The 21,929-nt window shown below is 48.8% G+C and overlaps 2 protein-coding genes across 2 annotated transcripts; one reads left to right on the top strand and one right to left on the bottom strand.

The window, feature by feature from the left end:
* The first annotated feature begins 4,020 nt into the window (after positions 1 to 4,020).
* C1ql4 (complement C1q like 4) lies at positions 4,021 to 7,379 on the top strand. The gene is made up of 2 exons (XM_051189850.1): positions 4,021 to 4,787; positions 6,995 to 7,379. The coding sequence occupies exons 1-2, from the start codon at positions 4,251 to 4,253 to the stop codon at positions 7,172 to 7,174; spliced, it is 717 nt and encodes a 238-aa protein (XP_051045807.1). The 5' UTR covers positions 4,021 to 4,250; the 3' UTR covers positions 7,175 to 7,379.
* A 1,116-nt stretch (positions 7,380 to 8,495) lies between these two features.
* Troap (trophinin associated protein) lies at positions 8,496 to 16,823 on the bottom strand. Its single transcript, XM_051189851.1, is given in 15 exon segments — positions 8,496 to 8,649; positions 8,785 to 8,978; positions 9,197 to 9,824; positions 9,969 to 10,103; positions 10,525 to 10,584; positions 10,788 to 10,871; positions 12,827 to 12,930; positions 13,431 to 13,483; positions 14,147 to 14,229; positions 14,380 to 14,517; positions 14,600 to 14,757; positions 15,731 to 15,920; positions 16,028 to 16,176; positions 16,413 to 16,433; positions 16,436 to 16,823. Coding segments are annotated over 15 exon segments (2,364 nt in total). The 5' UTR covers positions 16,755 to 16,823; the 3' UTR covers positions 8,496 to 8,601.
* Positions 16,824 to 21,929: the final 5,106 nt, after the last annotated feature.

Below are 21,929 nucleotides of genomic sequence, written 5' to 3'. Positions count from 1 at the left end.
CCCTCCCAGTCTAGGAATAATTTCCTTTCAGGGTGGTAACTGAATAAATCACCTCCCAGTTTCCTCATTTTTTATAGATAGGGATGATGTACCCATCTCAGAGATACAGAAAGGATGCAATGAAGAAAACTTGCATGTTAAAAAACCCTAAAGTTAAACAAGCACTTACCAATGTTATCTCCAGTCCTATACTCTAAGGTAGAAACAGTTCTTTCCTTTTTCCACAAGGGTCTGGAACCAGACAACCCAAGCTGCTTCTAGCTTGTGTGTCCTCTCCAAAGTGTAAAGGAAAGCCAGAGCATGGAAGGTTAGAGAGAATATCACTTCTACAGGCCCTGAAGAGGAAAGAGGGGGTTCTTCGACTTTTGACAGAACACCAGTCAGGTGGTTTCTCTCTCTCTCCCTCCCTCTCCCTCTCACTATAGATGAGGAAACTGAGGACTGTAAAGTGATGGAAGCTGCATTGCCAATCTTCCCACCCTCTCTATTGCTGACCTCCTCACCCCTTTTCTTCCCTAGAGGGCTTCTGGGTCAGTGACAATAAGTATAAGATACAGAACAAAAAGCAAGAACCTAAATAAATGGATGGATAGATGGAAAAAAAAAAAAAAGCAAGAACCTTCAAGGAGCCAGGACCTTTCCGTTAGACTTCATAAAAATTTAACATGAAAACTTCTGCAGAGTAGAAAGCACATAACACATGCAAATCATATGCTAATCACATGCTAATCTAAAGTCTGGCTCTGGCACTCACCTGGCTATAGCCTTGGGGAAAATTCTGGGGAAACCCCTGGGTTCTAGGAAAGCAAGGATTCCCTTTGGGGTCTTGCCATGGAATTTAGGTTTGCTTCAGGATTGGAGAGAAGTGAAGTGTGTAACTTGGGGTTAGGGAGAGTGGAAGGGCAGAGTCATTGATAGAAGTTAATGAGGGATTCATCCTCACCTTCTCTGCACCAACCCCACATCTCACCAAGATTTTGTTATCTTGCTGCACCCCTGGCTGCCCACCTCCCATTCTTAGGCTCATCACTTCCCTGGGACCTCCTAGTTCAATCACTAGAGAGGCACTGGCTAAAATGTCCTTGACCTCTCCCCACTCCTCTGCATTCTCTCATAGATTTTTTGCCCCATGAAGACCTACTGGTCTTAGCCTCAACTAGGTCCCTCCTTAGATGAATGTGACAGCTGCAGGGGAAGCTATGAGGACCCGGTGAGTTGGCAGCTTCATTCCAGAGCATGGGGAAAGAGCAACAGAACATGAATAAATTCATAGAGCTGGCCCCTTGGCTCCCTGTGAGCCAAGCCTGCTATCCCCCACCCCCTACACACACACACACACACACACACACACACACACACACACACCAAACACATCCTTCCGATGCCTCCTGCAACCTGGCTGGCCACTGCTGCTCACAGCTTGGGCTGGGGATAGGAACAGAAGGGAGATGCTCCAAAGAAGAAACCTGGCACCTGAAAGGGGCTGAGGTGAGGGGATCAAAAAGGAGTGATGGGAACTAGGATTAGTCTGGTAGATGTAGAGCTGGCCAGAGCTGCTGAACGGAGGGAGAATTCAGGGAGGAAGATGAGGGGTGTAGGAACTTGGGGGTGGATGAGGCCCGAGGCTCTCTCTTGGTGGGGGTGTGAACAGAGACCTGCTTTCTTTTGATCGGCGAAGCTGGTATGAATGGAGACCTGCTCTCCCTGATCCATCCATCATGCGGCCTGGGGGAGCAGATCTGGAATTAGACATGCACAGGGACGACACTCAGCCCCCCCCCCCCAGGAAGACAAATGGTGACAAAGACCTTGAATAAAATTTGTATTTATGGTTGGAGGAGGAGCCCTTCCCCCACTGGCTGCCAATCCTTTCTCTAGCAATCCTTTAGGGCAGGTTGGGACCTCACCCCACTCCCAGCAAAGACCCAGCCCAGCTCTAGCCCCAAATACTTCTTTCTGCTGACAGAGAAAGGTGTGGCAGGTGGTCTAGGGAAGGAGTACAGGAATCAATCGAGAAAGGAAGAAATTACCTTCTACTGACAACTGTGTCCTGGTGTGCCTTGTGCACTCTAGGCTTTTACCCTACCCTCTAAGGGGCCTCTGCTGCTGTCTACTGTTAGGTTTCCAAACGCCCCTGGACCCCTCAGTCCTATACTCCACTGTCCCAGCCTCTGAGCTTCTTTCTATTCACCGAGAAGACACAGTTAGGGGCTTTCCCTCTGCACTCTGGTGAAAGCCAGTGTTCCTTCTTGGTCACTCTGAAAGCAGATGGTGTCACCATTATAGGTGGGTGGCTAATACCTAATACAAATTTGAATTCTGTTAGCATGCATAATCAACCAAACATCCATTATTTGGGGCTTAATTTCTCCAGGCTGTCTCCAATAATGAACAACTGGGGAGCGACACTGATAGGGGCTGGTATTAGGGCCAGACTCAAGCCTCCCCTCCAGTGGTGCCAGTCTGGGAGGGAAGGTGAGACGACCCTTCAGGCTCTTTCTCACCAGGAGATTTCATGGGCTTCGGTCCTGAGACAGGAGAACTGGCTCCTGCGGGTCTCAGGTCTTAGGACTAAGACAGAGAGACATACCCTATTCAAGCAGCCTCACATGTGTACACAAAGACAGCCCACAATTCACAACAGTCCTACTCACCCAGGGACAGCAAGGCCAGGTTCTTATGGCCACCCCACCACACACACACACAGTAACCAGCACTGTCAAAACACACAGACCCACAGCCTACCACTCTGCTTGCAGAACTGCCCCGCCCCCGCGTCTTCCTCACAGTTGATATGTCACATTGGAGTCCGAACACGGACCTGGGTGTCTCTCTGCAGCGCGCCATTTACATTTCTCTCTCGATCTGTCAACCTGTCTAGGCTCCCTTCTCTCTCTCTCTGTCTCTGTCTCTCCCTCTCCAGCTCTGGGGCTGTCAGTCAGTCTCTTTTAGAACCTTTGTCTCTCCATCTCTGTTTCTGTCTCTGAATTCTCAGATGTCCGTTTCCTGCTCATTCTCTAGTCCCCCCCCCTCTGTGTGTGTGTGTCTGTGTCTCTTCCTCCTCCTCCTCCTGCTGCTCCTATGCGCCCCCCACCCCACCCTCTAGGCCAGAGTCAGGGCGGCAGGAGAGTTGCCTGGTCAACAAGTACCGGTTGAACCCTTTGCCATATTCGGTATTTGGTTGGGGGCACCGAGGGAAGTGTGGTGACGAATCGAATTTTATTTCTGTTTTCTGTTTGCTATGTTAGTCGTCCCCCACCCCACCTCCCACGCCTTGTTTAGCTCCGCAGTCCCCCTGTGAGGTCTTAGATGTGTGTTGTAGCCAGATCCCTGTTTACCCCATCACTGTTCATCTTCCTCTAAGGTCTGAGAATGCCAAACTCCAGGTACAGGGCGGAAAGTGAGGATACGGTGGGTACAGAGAATTGCTGTAAGAGCAGCCAAGGAATCTGGAGGCCCGGGGAGGTGGGGGAGGTGGCACGGCCTGCCCCGCCCCCGCGTTTCTCGCTCTGGGCGCCAGGGGTCGCTCCGCCTGCGGCCGCTTATAGTGGCTCCTACCGCGCAGCGACTCACACCACCCGCACTGCTGCCCGGGAGGAAGGTTAGGGACGCAGAGAGGGAGAGCGCTTGCGGGAGAGGGACGCCTGGCTAGGGATCTGACGAAGGCTGAGGCCACGGCTATTGAAGGAGGCAGGCAGTGCTTCCCAAGAGCTGAAGTGCAAAAGCAACGAGGTCGCGTCCAGGGAGAGTCCCCCACCCTCCACAGCTCACAGCCTGGGACGTCGGGAGAACTGGGAGAGGTCCCCGGTCTAGCTGGGAGAAATCAGCGAGGGGCGCCCGGGACCCAGACACCGCCATCCGCAAGAAAGCAACTGTCTGGAGAGCAAGCATCCTAGACCTTTGGGAAACCAGCCGTCAAAGAAGCTGTGAATCTCAGGCGCCCTGGATCGTGATATCTGCGCCCGAGAGTAGTTCTGAACTACCCTACAGGGCTGTCCTTGGCCCAGCCCACGGGGGAGACCTCCACCCTGACCAGCGATTTAGGGAACAGCTTCGCTGTGACAGGAGGAATCCGCCGGGGCAAGGTGGTCGGGCACAGCCGTCGGGAGATCCGGACCGGGGTCCGAGCCCGCGGAGAGCCCAGAGCCTCCGCCGCCATTGCGCCCAAAAGTGAAGAGGATTTGCTGGCCCTGGCCGCGTCACGGCTGAGCCGCCGTAAGCGGGTGGCGGGCGCGGCCGTCGGGGTGGCCATGGTGCTGCTGCTGCTGGTAGCCATCCCGCTACTGGTGCACAGCTCTCGCGGACCAACACATTACGAGATGCTGGGTCGATGTCGCATGGTGTGTGACCCCCAAGCACCCCGAGGCCAAGGCCCCGACGGTGCTCCCGTCTCTGTGCCTCCCTTCCCTCCTGGTGCCAAGGGAGAGGTAGGTCGGCGAGGGAAGGCAGGCCTGCGGGGACCCCCAGGGCCCCCAGGTCCCAGAGGGCCCCCTGGAGAGCCAGGCAGGCCCGGTCCCCCGGGTCCTCCCGGGCCAGGCCCTGGAGGGGCTGCGCCCCCTGCAGGCTATGTACCCCGAATTGCTTTCTACGCGGGTCTTCGGCGGCCTCATGAGGGTTATGAAGTGTTGCGCTTTGACGACGTGGTGACCAACGTGGGCAACGCTTATGAGGCAGCCAGTGGCAAGTTCACCTGTCCCATGCCAGGTGTCTACTTCTTCGCTTACCATGTGCTCATGCGCGGCGGCGACGGCACCAGCATGTGGGCCGATTTGATGAAAAACGGACAGGTGAGGTTGCCCCTCTACTTAACCCCAGATCTCACTAGTGACTTCCTGAAATTCCCTGTACTCAGTCACAACCCAGCTACTCCCCTGAAATACTATTAGGGTATCCAAGAATGTCAGGCCACCAAAGAGAAGGAATGGGGGCCTGGAAAACAAAGTCACCTGTCCAAAGTCTCACGGAGCCTTAGAGTGACATAAGGGCTAGAACTCAGGAGTCAAAGCTTGTCTCTGCAGCCTCAACCTCACTCTCCAACCTCCCACCATAGCCTGTCACATCCTATGTCTTTGGCGCTCTCCCTATCCCCCCCCCCCCAGCCTCTTCTCCCCCATCTTGAGCTGCCTGCCATCCTTACTGGGCCAGTTTTCTCTGTCAATGGGTTTCCCAGCCCTGGCATGGAACAAGCTATTAGGGAACATTGTTTCAAGGAATTAGAATAGAATCTTGTTTTGGGTAGTGGGTGTCTTTCCTCAAGTGGAGTCATTCAGCTTGCGTTTTCAAAGAAAAGGTGAAAAAATGAAGAAAACACGATTTTTTCCTATTTGCTAGGTAGCTGTCCCATTATTTGTTCATCCCCAGGACCTGAAGCCAAACCTAGACCAAGTCTTTCTCTCAGCTACCACTGACTCTGAAGGCAGATGTGGAAAATGGTCTGCTGGCTCAGGGGCCACATAGGTGGTAGGGTGAACCAATTGGATTTGGGTTTGGAAAAGCTAGGAGGCAATGGACAAGAAGAGAGGAGGCCTGGGCTACAGGCCATACACCTTCCCTGGGAACCTCTCAGATTCCACTGTGTGTTACCCCAGTGGGTAGTCAAAATCATTGCCACGTAGTTTTGAGGGACTAGCTCTCTGAAAGACTCACACATTTGAACTAGCAAGATGCCATAGGCTGGGGTGGAGGGAGCTTCCTATACTATGCAGAAAGAAGGTTTGGGCTGAACAGTGACCTCTGAATGTTTCACAGAGGGGGTAAGGCCTTGGTGCTCCTTAAGCCTTGAGCCCTGCTATATAGATAAAAAGCTCCTGGATCCCAAAGTTTCATCACCCCTAGCTAACCTTCTCCTTCATCTTTGGGGTCTGTTCCTAGCAAGTCCTTCCTCCAGAGCCTGAGGAAGGAGTTGCTACGCTAGGCTATTTGCATCTTCATGGGGTTGACAGTGAGTGCCCACATGATCCAAGTGTATCTGTGACCATGGGATGCCAATGTGTAGGTAAAGCTTGGTGTCTTTCTTCTTGTGGTACTGGGTAGGTAGATGTGGTATGTACTAGGAATCTGGGAGGAGGTTGGACTGTGTTGGTTTTGGAGGAGGCAGGGTGGTGCAGTTTCTACTCTGTATTCCACAGAGCCGACACTGCAGCCCTGGGAATGGTAAATAATGATTAGAATAATGATGAATAATTAATGATTTAATAACCAGTCCCGGTGGGATGGAAACTGGGGGAAGGGGCTGGCAGTATGACTGCACCAGACCAGAGATCCCAACCAAAGGCAGCCCTCCACATAGTGGGGGACCAGGTGAACACTCCACAGGGAAATTTGGGCCCAGGAGGCCAGAGAGAAACAATTTACTTTCCTACCAGTATAATACAGGTGTAGCACAGATGAAGACACATATATTCCCCAGCCCCACAGAGAAGCTAGTTTAGGAATTCCAATCCAGCATGGACTTCTAGAAGTATCCTGAATGCTTTTTTTTTTTTTTTTTTTTTTTTTTAAGCATGAGAGTAACAACTCTATGTAACATATACAGAATATATAATTCTGAACTTACTCCAGGAGTAATTACTCATTTAATCCTAACCACCTCATGGGGTAGGTTTCATTATTATTACCCCTTGATGCTCTAATAGAGGCCCAGAGAAGGTACACATGTGCCGAAGTCATGCCTGAAAAGCTCTGCAGTCTCCTAGCTTTGTGGTTCTAAACCTTCCTGATCCTGTGACCCTTTAATATAGCTCTTTATATTGTGGTGACCTCCCAACCATAACATTATTTTGTTGTTACTGTAATTTTGCTACTGTTATGAATTGTAATGTAAATATCTAGTATGCAATTCATTTCAAAGGGTGGTTGGACCCAAAGGGGACTCAACTCCCTCAGTCAATTCAGCTCTGCACAAGGCATAGGACGTGGGTCTGTTTCTTTGGTCCTTTCTCACTAGGTCCGAAGCATAGGATGTGGGTCTGTCTTTCCTGTCTTCTTTCACTAGGTCCGGGCCAGTGCCATTGCTCAGGATGCGGATCAGAACTATGATTATGCCAGCAACAGCGTCATTCTACACCTAGATGTGGGTGACGAGGTTTTCATCAAGCTGGACGGTGGGAAGGTGCATGGCGGCAACACCAACAAGTACAGCACCTTCTCAGGCTTCATCATCTACCCGGACTGAGCCCAACACCTTCCCACACACTCGCATTCGCCTGTCCCTTTGCCCCCTTGCTCCAATTCACATCCATCTCCAACTAGCTCTACCCAAGTCCATCCTGTGAGAGCCTGCCTACTCTCCCCAGCTCCCCAGGCTACCTAAATCTGCAGATTCTTGGGACTCAAAGGTTTTAAGTGGCTGGGGGAGTTGAGAGGTGGGAAGATGGGATGAAGAGAGTAGCTTAGGGAGGGACCACCTCACTTGTGCATCAATGAAATCAGGTCACAGAGGGAAGGAGGTCATGGCCTTCCCTTCTGCCTGGAACTGCAACAGTTTCACTAAAGAACTCACAGGGGGAAAGGTATGCCCTGGCAGCTTGGTAGGAAAAGGAATGACACAAGAGGCCGTCTGGGTGAGGAGATTGGCACAGCTTAAATAGCAGACCTCAGTAGACACTTACTTTTCCTTCCCCTCCTGCATCTCCATTTTCTAGGCTCTAGCTAAGACAGCCTTCCTGTGAACTGGAGGAACCAATGATTTCCTTCCTAGTATTTAAAGCCCATTTTGTACAATCTCCATTCCACTCCTCAAGCTACAGATACTGTTAACTTCTTCCAATAAAGTGAGGCTGGGGATTGTGTGTGACTGCCTACCTTGGTGCAGAGTGGGAGAGTGGCTGGCCCTCTGCCTGATGCCCTGAAAGGACTTCCATCCTGCTTGTCAACCTCAACTAGGAGATAGATCTGTGCAGTTAAGCCTGGCCAGACCTGCCTCTCCCACAGGTTTCAGCTTTGATGTGGGAAGGATGAGTGGAGGGAAGGGGGCCTCCCTTTCAGGGGTGCTGTCCTTGCAAGAGGAGTATGGATGATTCAAAAGTTGGAGTTGGTGTACCTGCATAGGAAGAAAATTCTAGCAGCTTTCTTACCATTGTGATTGGTCTCTTTGTGGTTTTTCTTTTTCTCTTTTTGAGATGGGTGATAGCTTTTGCCCAGGGTGGCCTCCAATTCTTGGATTCAAGTGATCCTCCTGCCTTAGCCTTCAAGTACTTAGGGCCACAGGTGCCCAACTAAGAGGTAGAAGAGTTACTCTAGATGAGGAAATAGCTGTTAGCCCCTGGAGTGGGACCAATCTCAGAGAACAGGTCCCACAATTTCCCCTAACTCACTCAAAGTTTGCTGAGAAGGTGGGTTGGGCAGGAGTAGGAAGAGGACAGTTTCCTCAGAGAAAGCCCAAGGTCCTGAGTGCTTTTTTCCCTCTCAGTGGAGCACACTGCCACCATGTGGGCCACTGGAGAGCAACAGCAGTAGTTGCCCTATTGGAACACTCATATTTATGGAAACTTTATTAGAGGATAAAAGGGTGTTGGCTCCCAGTCCAATGGGCAGAGAACAATAAATAAGGCTAAGAAGGAAGGGACGAATGAAGCACAGGAAGACCTGTGGAGGCTGCAGTCATGATGGAGAGTCCTGTGGGACCACAGAACCAACTGGAATGAACCGCTGGAGAAAGAGAGAAGCCTTGTCACATTCACCTACTTCTCGGTAAAGGAAACACACTAGCCCCCCACCCCCACCCCTGCCGCTGAACCGTAGGTTTGTTGGGCAGTACTGTCGGGCTGTGTACCGAAGGCTCACCAGGGCATCCTGCCATTCAAGCAATGTGGCCACTGGGTTGGTGCAGACCCGGGAAGGCCCAGAAGGCGGGGTCCGGCTGGTGTAGAAGGCACACTCGTCATCCAGGCGAGCCTCGTGGAAGCAGTGGATGGCAGTGAGACACGCTCTGAGGCGCTGCCTCAGTGCCAGAGTTCGAGGGGCCAGACTGCTGGGGCCTGAAGGTCGTGGAGAACTTGAGGGTCTCTGAAGTTATATCCCTCCAGGCGCTGCCCCTTCTCCCCACCACAAGCAGGGTCAGTTAGAAGCATAGGGGAGGGGAAGCTCTTTATACGGGAGCCAGAGGAAAGGAAACAGAGCACTGGCCGCTGCAGGCAGGGCCCACTCCCTAGACACAGAACCTTTTCTCCACACCCTTTCCCAGCCAATTCCTTACCTGACTGGCCTGCTGGGGACCTCAAAGACTGCAGTGAGCGGATAGGGGGGCTGGCACAGAGTGAGCTTTGTGTAGAGAAGGTCAAGCTGGTGGTTGCTGGAGTCCCCAGACTGCAACAGGGCCGTGGGCTAGACTCCGGATTTCTAGCTTCCAGAGAGTAGGCTGCTGATGATCCCAGCTCTATCCTAGGGCAGGCCTCAGGGGATCCAGCCTGTCCTTGAGAACTGGGCAGAAGGGGTCCAGGCAGTGCGGGAAGGCAAGGGTCTGGTGGCTCTGGCCCAGCTATCCAGCATGGCACTGGGGGTCGTGATTCTGTGATAGAGCTGGGTTGAACCACATTAGTCTGCCCAGCACAGGCCTGTGGTTCCTCATGCTTTTCTGCAAGATGGGACTGTGGCTCCTCACACTCTTCTGCAAGGTATGGCTCTGTAACACCAGAGTGTTTTGACAGTCCAAGAAGGGAAGTTCTAGAATTGTGTTCTGGAGCACTCAGAGTTTTAGAAATGTCGGCCAGCCGGGGCTGAAGTTCAGTCATCTCTAGAGCAGAGCCTCCATTAGGAGGGGCACATTTGCCCACTGCCAGCCCCTCTACCTCCTGTCGCAGGAGCTGTTGCAGAACACTGATGCGCTGTGGTGGGAGAGAGTGCCCCAGTGTGTCACTGTGTCTACAATGTCTCCCTACACTGTCATCTCCCCACACCTTTCCTCCCGGCTTCCCCTTCCCAGTCTTCTGATGGTGCAGAAGCCATCAAAGGTCTCATTACAGGCCCACCTGCATCTTCAGCTCCTGAAGGTTGGGGGTTTTGCTGGGGTGAGGGCCGGAAGTGCTTGCCACAGGGTGTTTCCCAGAACCCTTCTGCAATGTGACACAACTCTCCTGGTCAAACAACCTTACAGCAATCTGCTCCTGCCACATAGAAGGAAAGGGGTGGGTGAGGAAGCCATACTAAGGTGGGAAGACTGTCCGCACCCTCTTGAGGAATGGGTCAAAGCTCTCTGGTGGCTCTATAAAATCAGTTATGCTAGTACAGGCCTATAATAGAGTTGACATTAGCTCTCAAGGAGCTGAGGCAGGAGAATCAAAAGTTTGAGGCGTAGGTTGTTGAGATGTTCATACACACATACAAGAAATTTCTCCAAAGTTTCAGACTAGCAGAAGGCAGAGACAGACAGACATTCTAAACATGGGCTAGGAAGAGCAGATGGAGAGGCAAGAGGCAAGCAAATTCTTTAGACAGTACACCTACCTCAAATCACAAGGCTGCCAGCCCTTCAGGCCAGCAGGACAGCGTCACAGACCTCAGTACAGGAAGGCATTTGACACTTACCCAGGGCATGGCAGGCTCTTCAGGGGAGGAATGAGGGGAGAGGCCACTCAGCCACTGGGTCTGCATCAGACAGGACAAACCACCCATGGGTGAGACATACACTCCTCTTGCCTGTCTTATCACCTCCCTGACCTGTCTCCACACAGTACCTGCCCCTCTCCCTTCCTGTGTCTTTACAACCCCCCCCACCCCCACACAGTATCTGCCCCTCTCCCTTCCTCCCTAGTCTTGGCCCATACCAGTTGCCTCCTCTGCTCCCTTACTTGCTGAATTCTGGGTAATGATCGGAGGGGCGTGAATTGGGTTTTCGGCCGAATGGTGAGGCGTTTCAAGGATGAATATGAAGTCTGAGGAAAGACATGGGGAGTGAGCCAGGCTCTTGTAGCTAGATTCTTCTGCTTCTGGCCAGCTCAAGAGTTGTTGATACAAACCACAGCTAAGATGCCTGGGGAGGGGACACCTGAGCCTGTCTAAAGGTGATGGGTTGTTGACAAAGGATGGCACTACATGGCCAGGCATGAGTTGGGCTACAGGACAGGAGAAGGCATTGCATGAGAGTCTTTCTGAATTCACCTTCCTATGTCTTTTTCTCCCCACAGAAGAAGCAGCACCAGTTTTGTTTTGTTTTTTTGTTTTTGTTTTGTTTTTTAGATAGGGTTTCATGTGGCCAAGAGGCTGGCTTGGAAATTCTGATCCTTCTGCTGGGATTATACATCTGTCCTACCATGTGCAGTGCTTGAAGGTTGTTTTAAGAGAGAAATCAAGTACTGTTCCCTAGTTCACTTTCTCCCTTGGTCTTTCCTTTCAGTCCAAGGAAGAGCCAAGGACTTACACTGACTTGTCCTTACCTATTCTCACCTGCTGTCACTGTAAACTCATCTTGGAGCCTCTTCCTCTTTTCTAGGCTTCAGTCTCACTGGCCTACTTGGCTGGCTTACAAACACATGGAGCATCCTCTCCTCAGGGCCTTTTAATCTCTTGGTTAAATGGCTCTACATTTTCTCCTTTTATCTATATGCCTCACACCCTCAACTCATGGCCTTCGTCTTCACTTAACCTTCATCTTCTCAAGGACAGTGTTCTGGCCAAAGCACATTTTATAAAAACAGAGTGATTAGTATCCCCTTTAAAAAATTTAAAAAAAATTTTTTTTATTTATGTGTGGGTGTTTTGGTACCCAAGAAAGCCAGAAATCATCAGATCGCATGGAATGGGAATTATAGGCAGTTATAAGTTGATCAATGTGAGCTGTTACCAGTCCTAAATACAGGTTTTCAAAACAGGATTTCTCTATAGCTTTGAAAGCTGTCCTAAAACTCTCTCAATAGACCAGGCTGGCCTCGAACCCCAGAGATCCTCTCGAGTGCTGGGATTACATCTTTTATTTTTAAAGACAGGGTCTTACGGCATAGCTCAGGTTTATCCTGAAATTCACCGTGGAGCAGCTCAAGCTGACTCTAACTTGCAATACTTCTGCCTCTGGCTCTAAACTACCAATTTATGACACCAATTCCCCTCCAAGATCCTCTCAGTCCCTTAAGTATTTAATTTTAGACAGACTATATCACCTCCTGACATCCTATATATTTTATATTTGTGTTTATTTTTAATGCTTTCCTCTTCTAGAATTTGCACATCCTGAACCTAGAACCATGTTTGCATTCAAAAGCTAGTAAGTAAATACTTAAATTTATTTGCTGTTTTTTGTCATGTTTTTCTTTTTCTTTCCTTTTCTTTCTTCTTTTCTTTTGAGACAGGGATTCTCTGTGTTGTTTTGGAGCCTGTAGACCAGGCTGGCCTTGAACTCACAGAGATCTTCCCGCCTCTGCTTCCCGAGTGCAGGGTCTAAAGGTGTCTGCCACCAACGCTCAGCCTTGTTTTATTTTTCAAGATAGGGTTTCTCTTTGTAGTTTTGGAGCCTGTCCTGAAACTCATTCTGTAGACCTGGCTGGCCTCAGAACTCACAGAAATCCATTTGCCTCTTCCTCACAAGTGCTGGAATTCAAGTCAGGTGCCACCACTGCCCAGCAGGAATTATTATTTTTGGTTGGTAAGCATTGGATGTATCTAGGTCTTAGCACTGATTTCACGGTGACAAGCATACATGCCAGTCTGTCACCTTTCTCCCCAGGACCCAGATGCCCAATAAAGAGAGTCAGATCTGCTCTGAAAAGGGCTTGGTCCCAACTTCAGCAAATCAAGACCTAATAACATCCTGAGTTCCAGGTCTGCCCAATTCTACCCATGACCCTCGATGCATCTCCTGAACACTACACCCCATCCCAGGAGAGTCTCATCTCACCCTGGTGTGCATTGTTTCTCCAGTTTCTCTTAATGGCACTCGTTGAGCCAGACCCAGAAAGGCTCTTCCTCCTTCATCTGAACGAGGGACAGACTCACGTTCTCCTTTGAGAGGTAAAGAAGGTGGGAGGAGATAGAACATTTGCTGTAGTATTTAGAACATCAAAGTCTATCCATTCAGCATTCTCTGAGAGCCCAATAATATCTTGGCAAACACTGACCAATCCAAATGCCCTGAGTAGCCTAAAGGTGACCATGGTTCATAAGGGATTGAGACAGAACACAGTGGAAATTCAGTTTTGCAGGAACTAGTAGCAAGAGGGCAGATACAGAGACACAGTTTAACCAGGCCAATCTCTGGCCTATATAGGAGGTCTTGTCTCCTGCTTCTATGGGTGTGTGTTTCTGGGATGTGACTGCTAGGCAAGCACTCTACCACTAAGCTAGACTTCCAACTTCTTCTGGCCTAGTCTCCCTGCCTCCCTACTTCCTCACTCCATTGTTGCTCAAGGCCTGTTGACCTTTTTCTTGCCTTGTTCCTGGTGCAGGCAGTTCACTCACCCTGGTTTTCCCCCGACACCCCCCCTTCATCCAGACACACTCACCAGGATGAACTGGGGTCTTCAGAAGCAATCTGGAAGCCTGGCTTACTGAAGTCCTGCTGGTAGTAAGTACAATAGGCATCCCTGAGTGTCAAGCAAGGGCTAGGTATTTGCTAAGTGCTTTAATTTTTGTCTTTTTTTTTTTTTTTTTAAATTCAGAGCTGAGGACTGAACCCAGGGCCTCATGCTTGCTAAGCAAGCTCTCTACCACTGAGCTAAATCCCCAACCCCAAAGTTAGGCAATATTAGTGCAGTGACACAAGCCTGTAATCTTTTATTTATTTATTTATTTTTAAAAATTTTTCGAGACAGGGTTCCTCTGTAGACCAGGCTGGCCTCAAACTCAAAGAGATCCACCTGCCTTTGCCTCCCGAGTGCTGGTATTAAAGGCAAGCACCACTATCACCCAGCTGTTAAGTGCTTTATAAACACCATCTCATTGCATTTTCATAATAGCCTCTAATAGTACAATATTATCCTTGCTTGCTTGGCTAATACAGAACTCAGATAGGTAAGGCAAACTTGCATAACTAGTAGTGGTAAGGGCCAGAAGTTCGACTCAAAACCCATTTAGTGTCAGTTTATGCCGTAGCCAAAAGAAACAGCATTTCACACATCGATCCCTCTGTTCCTCCATATTAAGGCCTGGCTATGAAAGCCTGACCCCACCTTTTACACATCCCCTTCTGGGTTGAAAGGGAATCTATACCCTTCCTTACCTGCTGTTATCACACGTCTCTCTTCTTAGCTCCTGTAAACTAGGACGAGTGGAGGGACGAAAAGAAGACCCTGAAGACAGACTCTAATCCAGACCAAGACATGGAAGCAGAGTGAGAAGCAGGCTCCAAACTAGAGACGAACCCCAACCCACCTCTCCCAACAGAATTCGTTTTCATCTTCCAGGAAGAAGTTTCTAGAAAAACTAAGTGTCAACCCCCCCAAGGGTACTCACTAGAGCCTCCATCCTCTGTGGGCACAAAGAGCGGCCTCGGGGTCCCGGTCCCTCCAGTCTTGAGAAGCAGGAAGCCCTGGCAGGATCCAGTTGATGGATGGGGGTCCTGGGGGCCAGGTATGCCGAAGACCGAGCACTCTGGGATGCCAATAGAGGATATCAACAAGAGCTCAGAATTCCCCAAGTCCACCCCATCCTGGCCTCAGGTCTTTCTCATTACCTGGCCCTTCTGGGTGGTGCCTCCCTTGCTCCCTCGAACTAGTACTCTCTGAGCCAGACTGGACTGGCGCCCCAGGGGACAGCTCTTCACCCCCTCACCTGACAGGATGGTGGCCAGGGCCACAGGGTCAGCAACAAACTCTATAGCCCCTGGAGCCTCTGAAAGGGAAAGGACAGGATTAGAAGGAATAGGAATAGGGGAGGCTGAGGGGCAGGGGACCCTAACAACAGGTAGCAAAAGAAACATATCCAAGCCAGACTTAGTGATGCACAACTGTAATCCCAGAATTTAGGATACCAAGGCAGGAGAGCCAGGTGAATTTCATGCAAGCCATTATTCTCTATCATACAGAAGCTATCACTGGGGGCTGGAGAAATGACTTGGTGATTAAGAGCACACACACACTGTTCTTGCATAGATTCCCAGCACCTACATCAGGTGGCCTGTGACTCTTAGCTCCAGGACAATCCAATGCCTCTGGCTTCTACAGGCACCTGCACTCACATACACATATACATAAAAATGATTCCTTTGTAGAGACGGCTCAGCGGTTACAGTACGGGCCGCTCTTCTGGGAGACACCCACATATCAGTTCACAGCAGGCTGTAACTTCAGCTCTAGGGTATCCAATGCTTCTTATGATCTCCGTGGGCATTGTGTTCACATTGACTCACATAAAACAAAAATAACCTTTCAAAAACATATCTGTTACTGAAAGGGAAGCTGTTAAAACTGTAGTATGGGTGAATTATAAAGAATCAGCACAATACTGAGGGAATGACTAAACTAGGTTGTTGAGAAGGCTTCTACACAGTCTCACTGTGTAGCCCTGGCTGGCCTGGAACTCACTCTGTAGACCAGGCTGACCTGGAATTCACAGAGATTCACCTGCCTATGCCTCCTAAAGTGCTGGGATTAAAGGATTAAAGGCATATACCACCATGACAGGCAAAAGATGACATTTTGCTAAAGTAAAGGGATGGTGTCTTAGGGCAATGAGCTTTCAGGACAAGATCTAGAACTCTTACAGTATGCAAGAAACCAGACGGTGTGCAAAACCCCCAAATCCTACTTGGCCTTTCCCATTCTCACTCAACCAAGTAGGCTATTCCCAGGCCTCTAGCAGGTACCTGTCTGGGTGGGGGGCACAAGTTCCACATTTGGTCCCCCACAGCTAGGCTGGAGTTCCTCCAAGGGATTCCGCAGCTGAGTGATCCCCAATTTCTGTGTTTTCTCTGTGTGGTGCAGGGTTTTCGACCTGGGGCCTGCTGAGTTGCTGAGTGGACGCTGAGTACTGAGCGGTGGTTTCTGAGCTAGTCTCTGAGGAGAAAGGGAACAAAAAGCTGGGATTGGGCGCTGGGGTGCATTGCAGATGTGAGCTGCCTCCCTGTCCTCACCCTCTTCTTCACCCACCAAGCCCCTCTTACCCTTGGATCTTGGTTCTCCTGGTCCAAGGAGCACGACTTGACTGAAGAAAAATCTGGGCATCTTTGAGAGAGTACTGGAATCTTGCTAGGGGTGGGAGACACACCTCGGAGGAGAGGATCCTTCCTAGTGTGGAGGGTAGTCATGGCGGCTGTAATTGAGACGGGAGAAGAAGGCAGAAAGACAGGACTGAGGACCAAAGCAAATCACTTCTCAAGGCAAGGGGCTGATTTCCATGTGCCTAGAGGCCCGCACCGGCAGCAAGGCCGCTCTTCTGGCTGACTCCTCCAACACCTCAAGCCTGCTCTCTCGCCCCGGGACGCCACACTGCTGTCCCTCCCTAGGAACCTCGACAGGACTCGTCCCCTCTCAGATCCCACGCCTCACCTCTCCAGGAGCCCCTGGGGTCACCTCTACCCTCGCAGCTTTTTCGCCGATTTTCTAGGTTTCTGCTGCTGCGGCTTCCCCAGTTTGTAAAATACGCCAAGCCTGTGATTCGCTAGTTCCCGCTGACGCGAGGCTCGTGACATCACGCCCAGCCATCCAATCCTCAGACGCCGAGGGCGGGGCCAGAGAAGGACAAGTTGTGGAACTGCTTTCTGGCTGGGAAAAAAACTGACCGGCTCTCACAGCCAATCCGAGAGCCGAGCGCGAGTGGCAGGATTGGGGGAAGCCAGGGAGGATGCAGTGCTGATGCCCGGGAAGGCGAATCTGGGCTGCAACGGGCATTATCGCACTCTCGCGAGATCTGGAGCCAGCCGAGGGCCTGCACCCATTAAGGACAGCGGAATTGTGGGAAGGGATGGCCATCAAGAATCCCATTGACCACACTGTGAGCGTACTAGTGCAAGGCCCGGGCTATTCCGGGAAGCGTGGACACGACTTTCAGGAGATGAGGAACCACCCCAATGTGCGAGAGGGCTGAAGGTAACAGAACTTAGCCCGACAAGAACGAGGAGCCAAGAAACCATGTGTCCCCTCGGACCTCTCCACTTGGTGGGGTGTGGAGATAGACGCAGTGTGGCTGGAGCTCTGTTGAGCAGAATTAAAAGGCTCCTCATGTGGAGGAGTCCGTTCATCTTCAGTTGCCTTTCCTTGGGCTAGAGAGAGAACTCAGCTGCTACTCATGGGAAGGCAGGTGTGAGGCTGCAGGATGGAGATTAGGAAATAGATCATGGCTCACCCCAACCCGCACACACTATAATCTCACTCAGTCCCAGACTGGCCTCACACTCTCAGCCTCCTGCTTCAGCTTCCCGTGTGTTAGCATTGCATGCGCCCTGCATGAACAGCCTTTGAAGTTTGAAGGAGGCCGATCACAAGCCAGGGACATAGGTGTTATTTGTTAACTGCTTCCGGATCTCCCCTTCCACATCCCATTTCTTCTCACGCCTATGGACTTTACCAAATTTAAGCATTTTTAGAGTTCGGTTGCTTAGCCAGACAAAGTGGGGCGTGCAGAGGCAGGCAGATCTCTGAGTTCCTAGGTCATCAAGTCAGCTTGGTATCAGGCCAGCCAGGATTAAATAATGAAACCCTGAATTAAAAAGACATATATATATATATATATATATATATATATATGTATGTATGTATGTATGTATCAGATAGATATAGAGGGATAGAGGATATATATCATGTATATGTATATACCAGCTATTTCATTACCACCAAATTTATGTAGGAAATTGCAATTATCTTCCAAATAGTCTCTTTGCTCAACTCCAGTCTATGTTTACTTTAATATGTATGTTTTTATTAAAAATACATGTTTATGCAATATTTTCTGATAACGGTTCCCTTTCCTCCAACTCTTTTCAGATCCTCTCCACCCACCAACTCCATGCCCTTTCCTTTTCTTTAGAAAACAAACAGGCCAGAAGTGGTGGACTGGGGAGGCAGAGGCAGGTGGATCTCTGTGAGTTCGAGGATAGCCAGGCCTACAGACAACAGGATGGTAACCAGGACAGTCAATTCTACACAGAGAAACTATCTCAAAAAACCAAAATGGAAGAAAGGAGAGAAAAACAAACAGGCAAAACACTCCAGAATAAAAAAGAAAAAGCTCAAGAAACACATTAGCAAAACCATAAGAACACAAAATTGGAAACCATAATATACAAGCAAAAGACCAGTAACACACACACACACACACACAAAGTCCAAGCAAAGCAATTTGGGATGAAAAACAATCTACAAAATATCATTGATTTAGTTTTGTGTTCGCCATCTACTGGTGGCATGGGGCCCACCCTCAAGTGTGGTTAACATAGCCAGTGAGACTCCCTTTGAGAAAACTAAGTTTTCCTTCCCAAACAGCTATCAATTGGAGATGGCTTCTTAGTTAGGGTTGGAGCCTGTGTCCCCTTCCACTCAGGCTGGCTTGAACCTGTGCAGGCCCTGTGCATGAAGCTCAGTTTCTTGAGTTCATATGTGTGACACTGTTTCCTTGGAGTCATTGATGCCCTCTGGCTCTTACAATTTTTTATTTATTTATTTATTTATTTATTCCTGCTTTTCTGTAGGGGAGGCCCAGTCTTTATGTGCACATAAATCCATTCTTATGGTAGTTGGAAAAATTTTTCCAAAATGCAAATCTGGTAACTGCTGTGCCTTAGTGATTAACACACTCAAACCTAACATTTTGTGCCATGCCCCTCTGCCCTCTTGCTCCCTGCCTTTTGTGAAGGAGAATTCTTGAAAAGAATCTGTGTCCACAAGTACTAACTAAAACTTCAGTAACTGAAGCAGCTGGACTATTAAGGTTCAGAAGCCAATTAGTAAAGCTATCTTTAGGCCCCCAAAGAACCTACCATATCAACTACAGGTAGAATGTATTAAACAAACCCAGTTTTCCTCCCATCAAAGAGCTATCAGAGGCCTACAGTTGAGATCCCCTTCCTTGGCTAACACACCTTTCTGATGTTACCACCAATTCTTTTTATTTTACTTATTAAGATTTATTTCATTTGTGTTTTTCCTTTATATATGTATGTGCACCACATGCATGTCTGATGCACACAGAAATCAGAAGAAGGCATCAGAGCCCCTGGAACTGGAGTTATGAATGATTATAAGCCACCATGTAGGTTCTGTGAATCAACCCAGGTCCTCTGCAAGTACAAGAAGTGCTCCTAACCACTGAGCCATCTCTCCAGTACCCATCAATGTATTTTTAAACTGCCTTGACGGGCAGGACATGGTAATGCACACCTTTAATCTTAGCACTCTGGATATAGAGGCCTACAAGTCCCTGTGAATTTGAGGCCAGCTTTGTCTACATAGCAAAATTGAGGCTAGCAAGGCTAAGTAGTAATACCCTGTCTCAAAATGTGAAATAAAATGCATTAAAAAATTACAATGCCTTGATTTATAACTTACTTTGTTCTTTTGTCATAAAAACACCGAGCTTCCACGTTGGAATAGTGGAACTTGGGGTAACCTAAATTCAGGTTCCTGGGTCATAGTCACTAGATTTTAGGGCCAGAATAAGCTACCTCTTATCCTCTTTGAGTTTGAGACCCATGGTTTTTTATTGTTGTTATCTTGTTTTTGTTTTGGTTTTTTAAGACAGAGTTTCTCTATATTACTTTGGAACCTGTCCTGGAACTAGCTCTGTAGACCAGGCTGGCCTCAAACTCACAGAGATCTGCTTGCCTCTGCCTCCCAAGTGCTGGGACTAAAGTCGTGCACCACCAACGCCCTGCTGAGACCCATGTTTTTGTGTTGACACTAATTCCACGACCTCACCTAACCCTCAGGACTGTCATATTTCCTCTAGCGCCTCTGGGGCCCTTTTCTCTCATTTTGCCTACTTAGGCCTCCCAATTAATGTCCATTGTTAATTTAGCTTTATTTTATGTGCATTGGCATCAGATACCCTAGAAATGGAGTCACAGACAGTTGTGATGCTGGAAACTGAACCAGGGTCCTCTGGAAGAGCAACTAGTGCTCTTAACTATTGAGTCATCTCTCCATCCCCCCATCGTTACTTCTTCATAGAGGTATTCCTGGAGTCCTTCCACACATAAGCCACCTCAGTCTGTGAAAGATACCTTGGTTATCAGCTCTCTGTACCCTCCAAGCTGTCTGGCAAACTCCAGTTATGTTTTCTCAGAGGAGTGTTTATTGACTCAGAGCACTATGTAGCTCAGTCGGTAATTATATATTCATCAACGAGAATACATGGTTATAAAACTGCCTTTCCTGATAGAAGGTGATGAAATGAACCTCTATTTCAGTGGTTCTTAGCCTTCCTAGTGCTGTGACCCTTTAATATAGTTCCTTGTGTTTCTTTGCCTTCATATTTTCAGTGGCTTGCAGTGAGTGTTCCTAATAAAGTCCTAAACAGCCAGGAGTGGTGGCACACACCTCTAATCCCATCACTGAGGAGGCAGAAGCAGGCAGATCTCTGTGAGTTCAAGGTCAGCCTGGTCTACAGAGTGAGATCCAGGACAGGCTCCAGAGCTACGGAGAAACCCTGTCTCAAAAAAGTCCTAAATCTTTGCTGAATGAGTTAGTGAATAAATGATTGAGTGAATGCACAGACAAACAGGGAAAGCCTATAAGAAATGATTAAGAAATGATATCCTAGGTTTTAGAAGTCAAAGGCAGAAGGAACATGTATTGAAGGCCAATCAGGGCTACAAAGTGAGACCTATCTCAAAACTCTCCTCCCTAGCAGATTGCTCTGCCTTTGAGCAATACACCTAGCTCTTTTTTTTTATTTTCTTCCCCCCCCCCCTTTTTTTTTTTTGAGAAGGATGTTTTTTATTTTGTTTTTAAATTTTTGTTATATTTATTTAACCTTATTTTGTGTAAACGAATGTTTTGCCTGCATGTATGTTTGTGTACCACATATGTGCCTGGAGTCCACAGACCCAGTTCCTCTGGAAGAACAGTCAGTGTTTTTTAACCACCGAGACATCTCTCCAGCAACACACGCACACGCACTTTTTTTTTTTTTTTTTTTTTAGATTTAGTTATTTATTTTGTATACAGCTTTCTGCCTGCATGTGGGCCTGCAGGCCAGAAAAGAGCACCAGATCTCATTACAGATGTCTGTGAGCCACCATGTGGTTGCCAGGAATTGAACTCAGTGCTCTTAACCTGTGAATCAGCTCTCCAGCCCCCTCCCCCCATCTCCTTCCTTCCTTCCTTCCTCCCTTTCTTTCATCTGTCTGTCTCTTTCTTTTTTCATAGAGTGCCTTATAGCCCATGTGAGCACTCATGTATATTGATCTCTAAGAAGTCAAGATGACCTGGAACTTCTGATCTTCCTGCTACTCCCTCCCAAGCACTATGCTCCATCCGGTTCCACCTGGTGCTGAGGACCAAAACCCAAGGCTTCCTAAGCAAACAGTGCTCCAACAACTGAGTTGTACCCCCAGCCTTTTCTTTCTCTTTCTTTCTTATTGAGCTTACTATGTAGCCAAGGATAATTTCCAACTGATTTTCCCAAATCCTAGAACTATAGCACACACCATCACACTTGGCAAAAATCTCTCTCTTTTCAATTTACAGAAGGTAAAGCCCTGATTTAGTTAGTTTCTTTTTGAGACAGAGTCTCACTATACAACACACCTGGCACTCACAGAAATTTGCTTCTGCCTCCTGAATGCTGGGATTGATTAAAGGGCAGGTACTACCATGCCAGCCTTCCTCTTAGATTTTTTTCTTTTGTCTAATTTTGTAGCTAAGGCTGTCTTAGAACTAAAGATCATCCTGGGGCCTGCAAGTTAGCTCAGATGGCATGATAGTTTGGAAGAGAAATGTCTTCCATAAGCTCCAGTTGATGGTGTTGTTTGGGGAGATTAAGGACCGGGTAGGACAGTAACCTTGCTGGAGGAAGTGTGTCACTGGGTGTGGGCTTTGAGAAGTTACAGCCTTGCCCCACTGTGTGAC

This window comes from Phodopus roborovskii, unplaced genomic scaffold (assembly GCF_943737965.1).
Source record: "Phodopus roborovskii unplaced genomic scaffold, PHOROB, whole genome shotgun sequence".
Lineage (NCBI taxonomy): Eukaryota > Metazoa > Chordata > Mammalia > Rodentia > Cricetidae > Phodopus > Phodopus roborovskii.
Note: the sequence above shows the minus strand (reverse complement) of the source record. Positions and strands in the feature narration are given on the sequence as shown.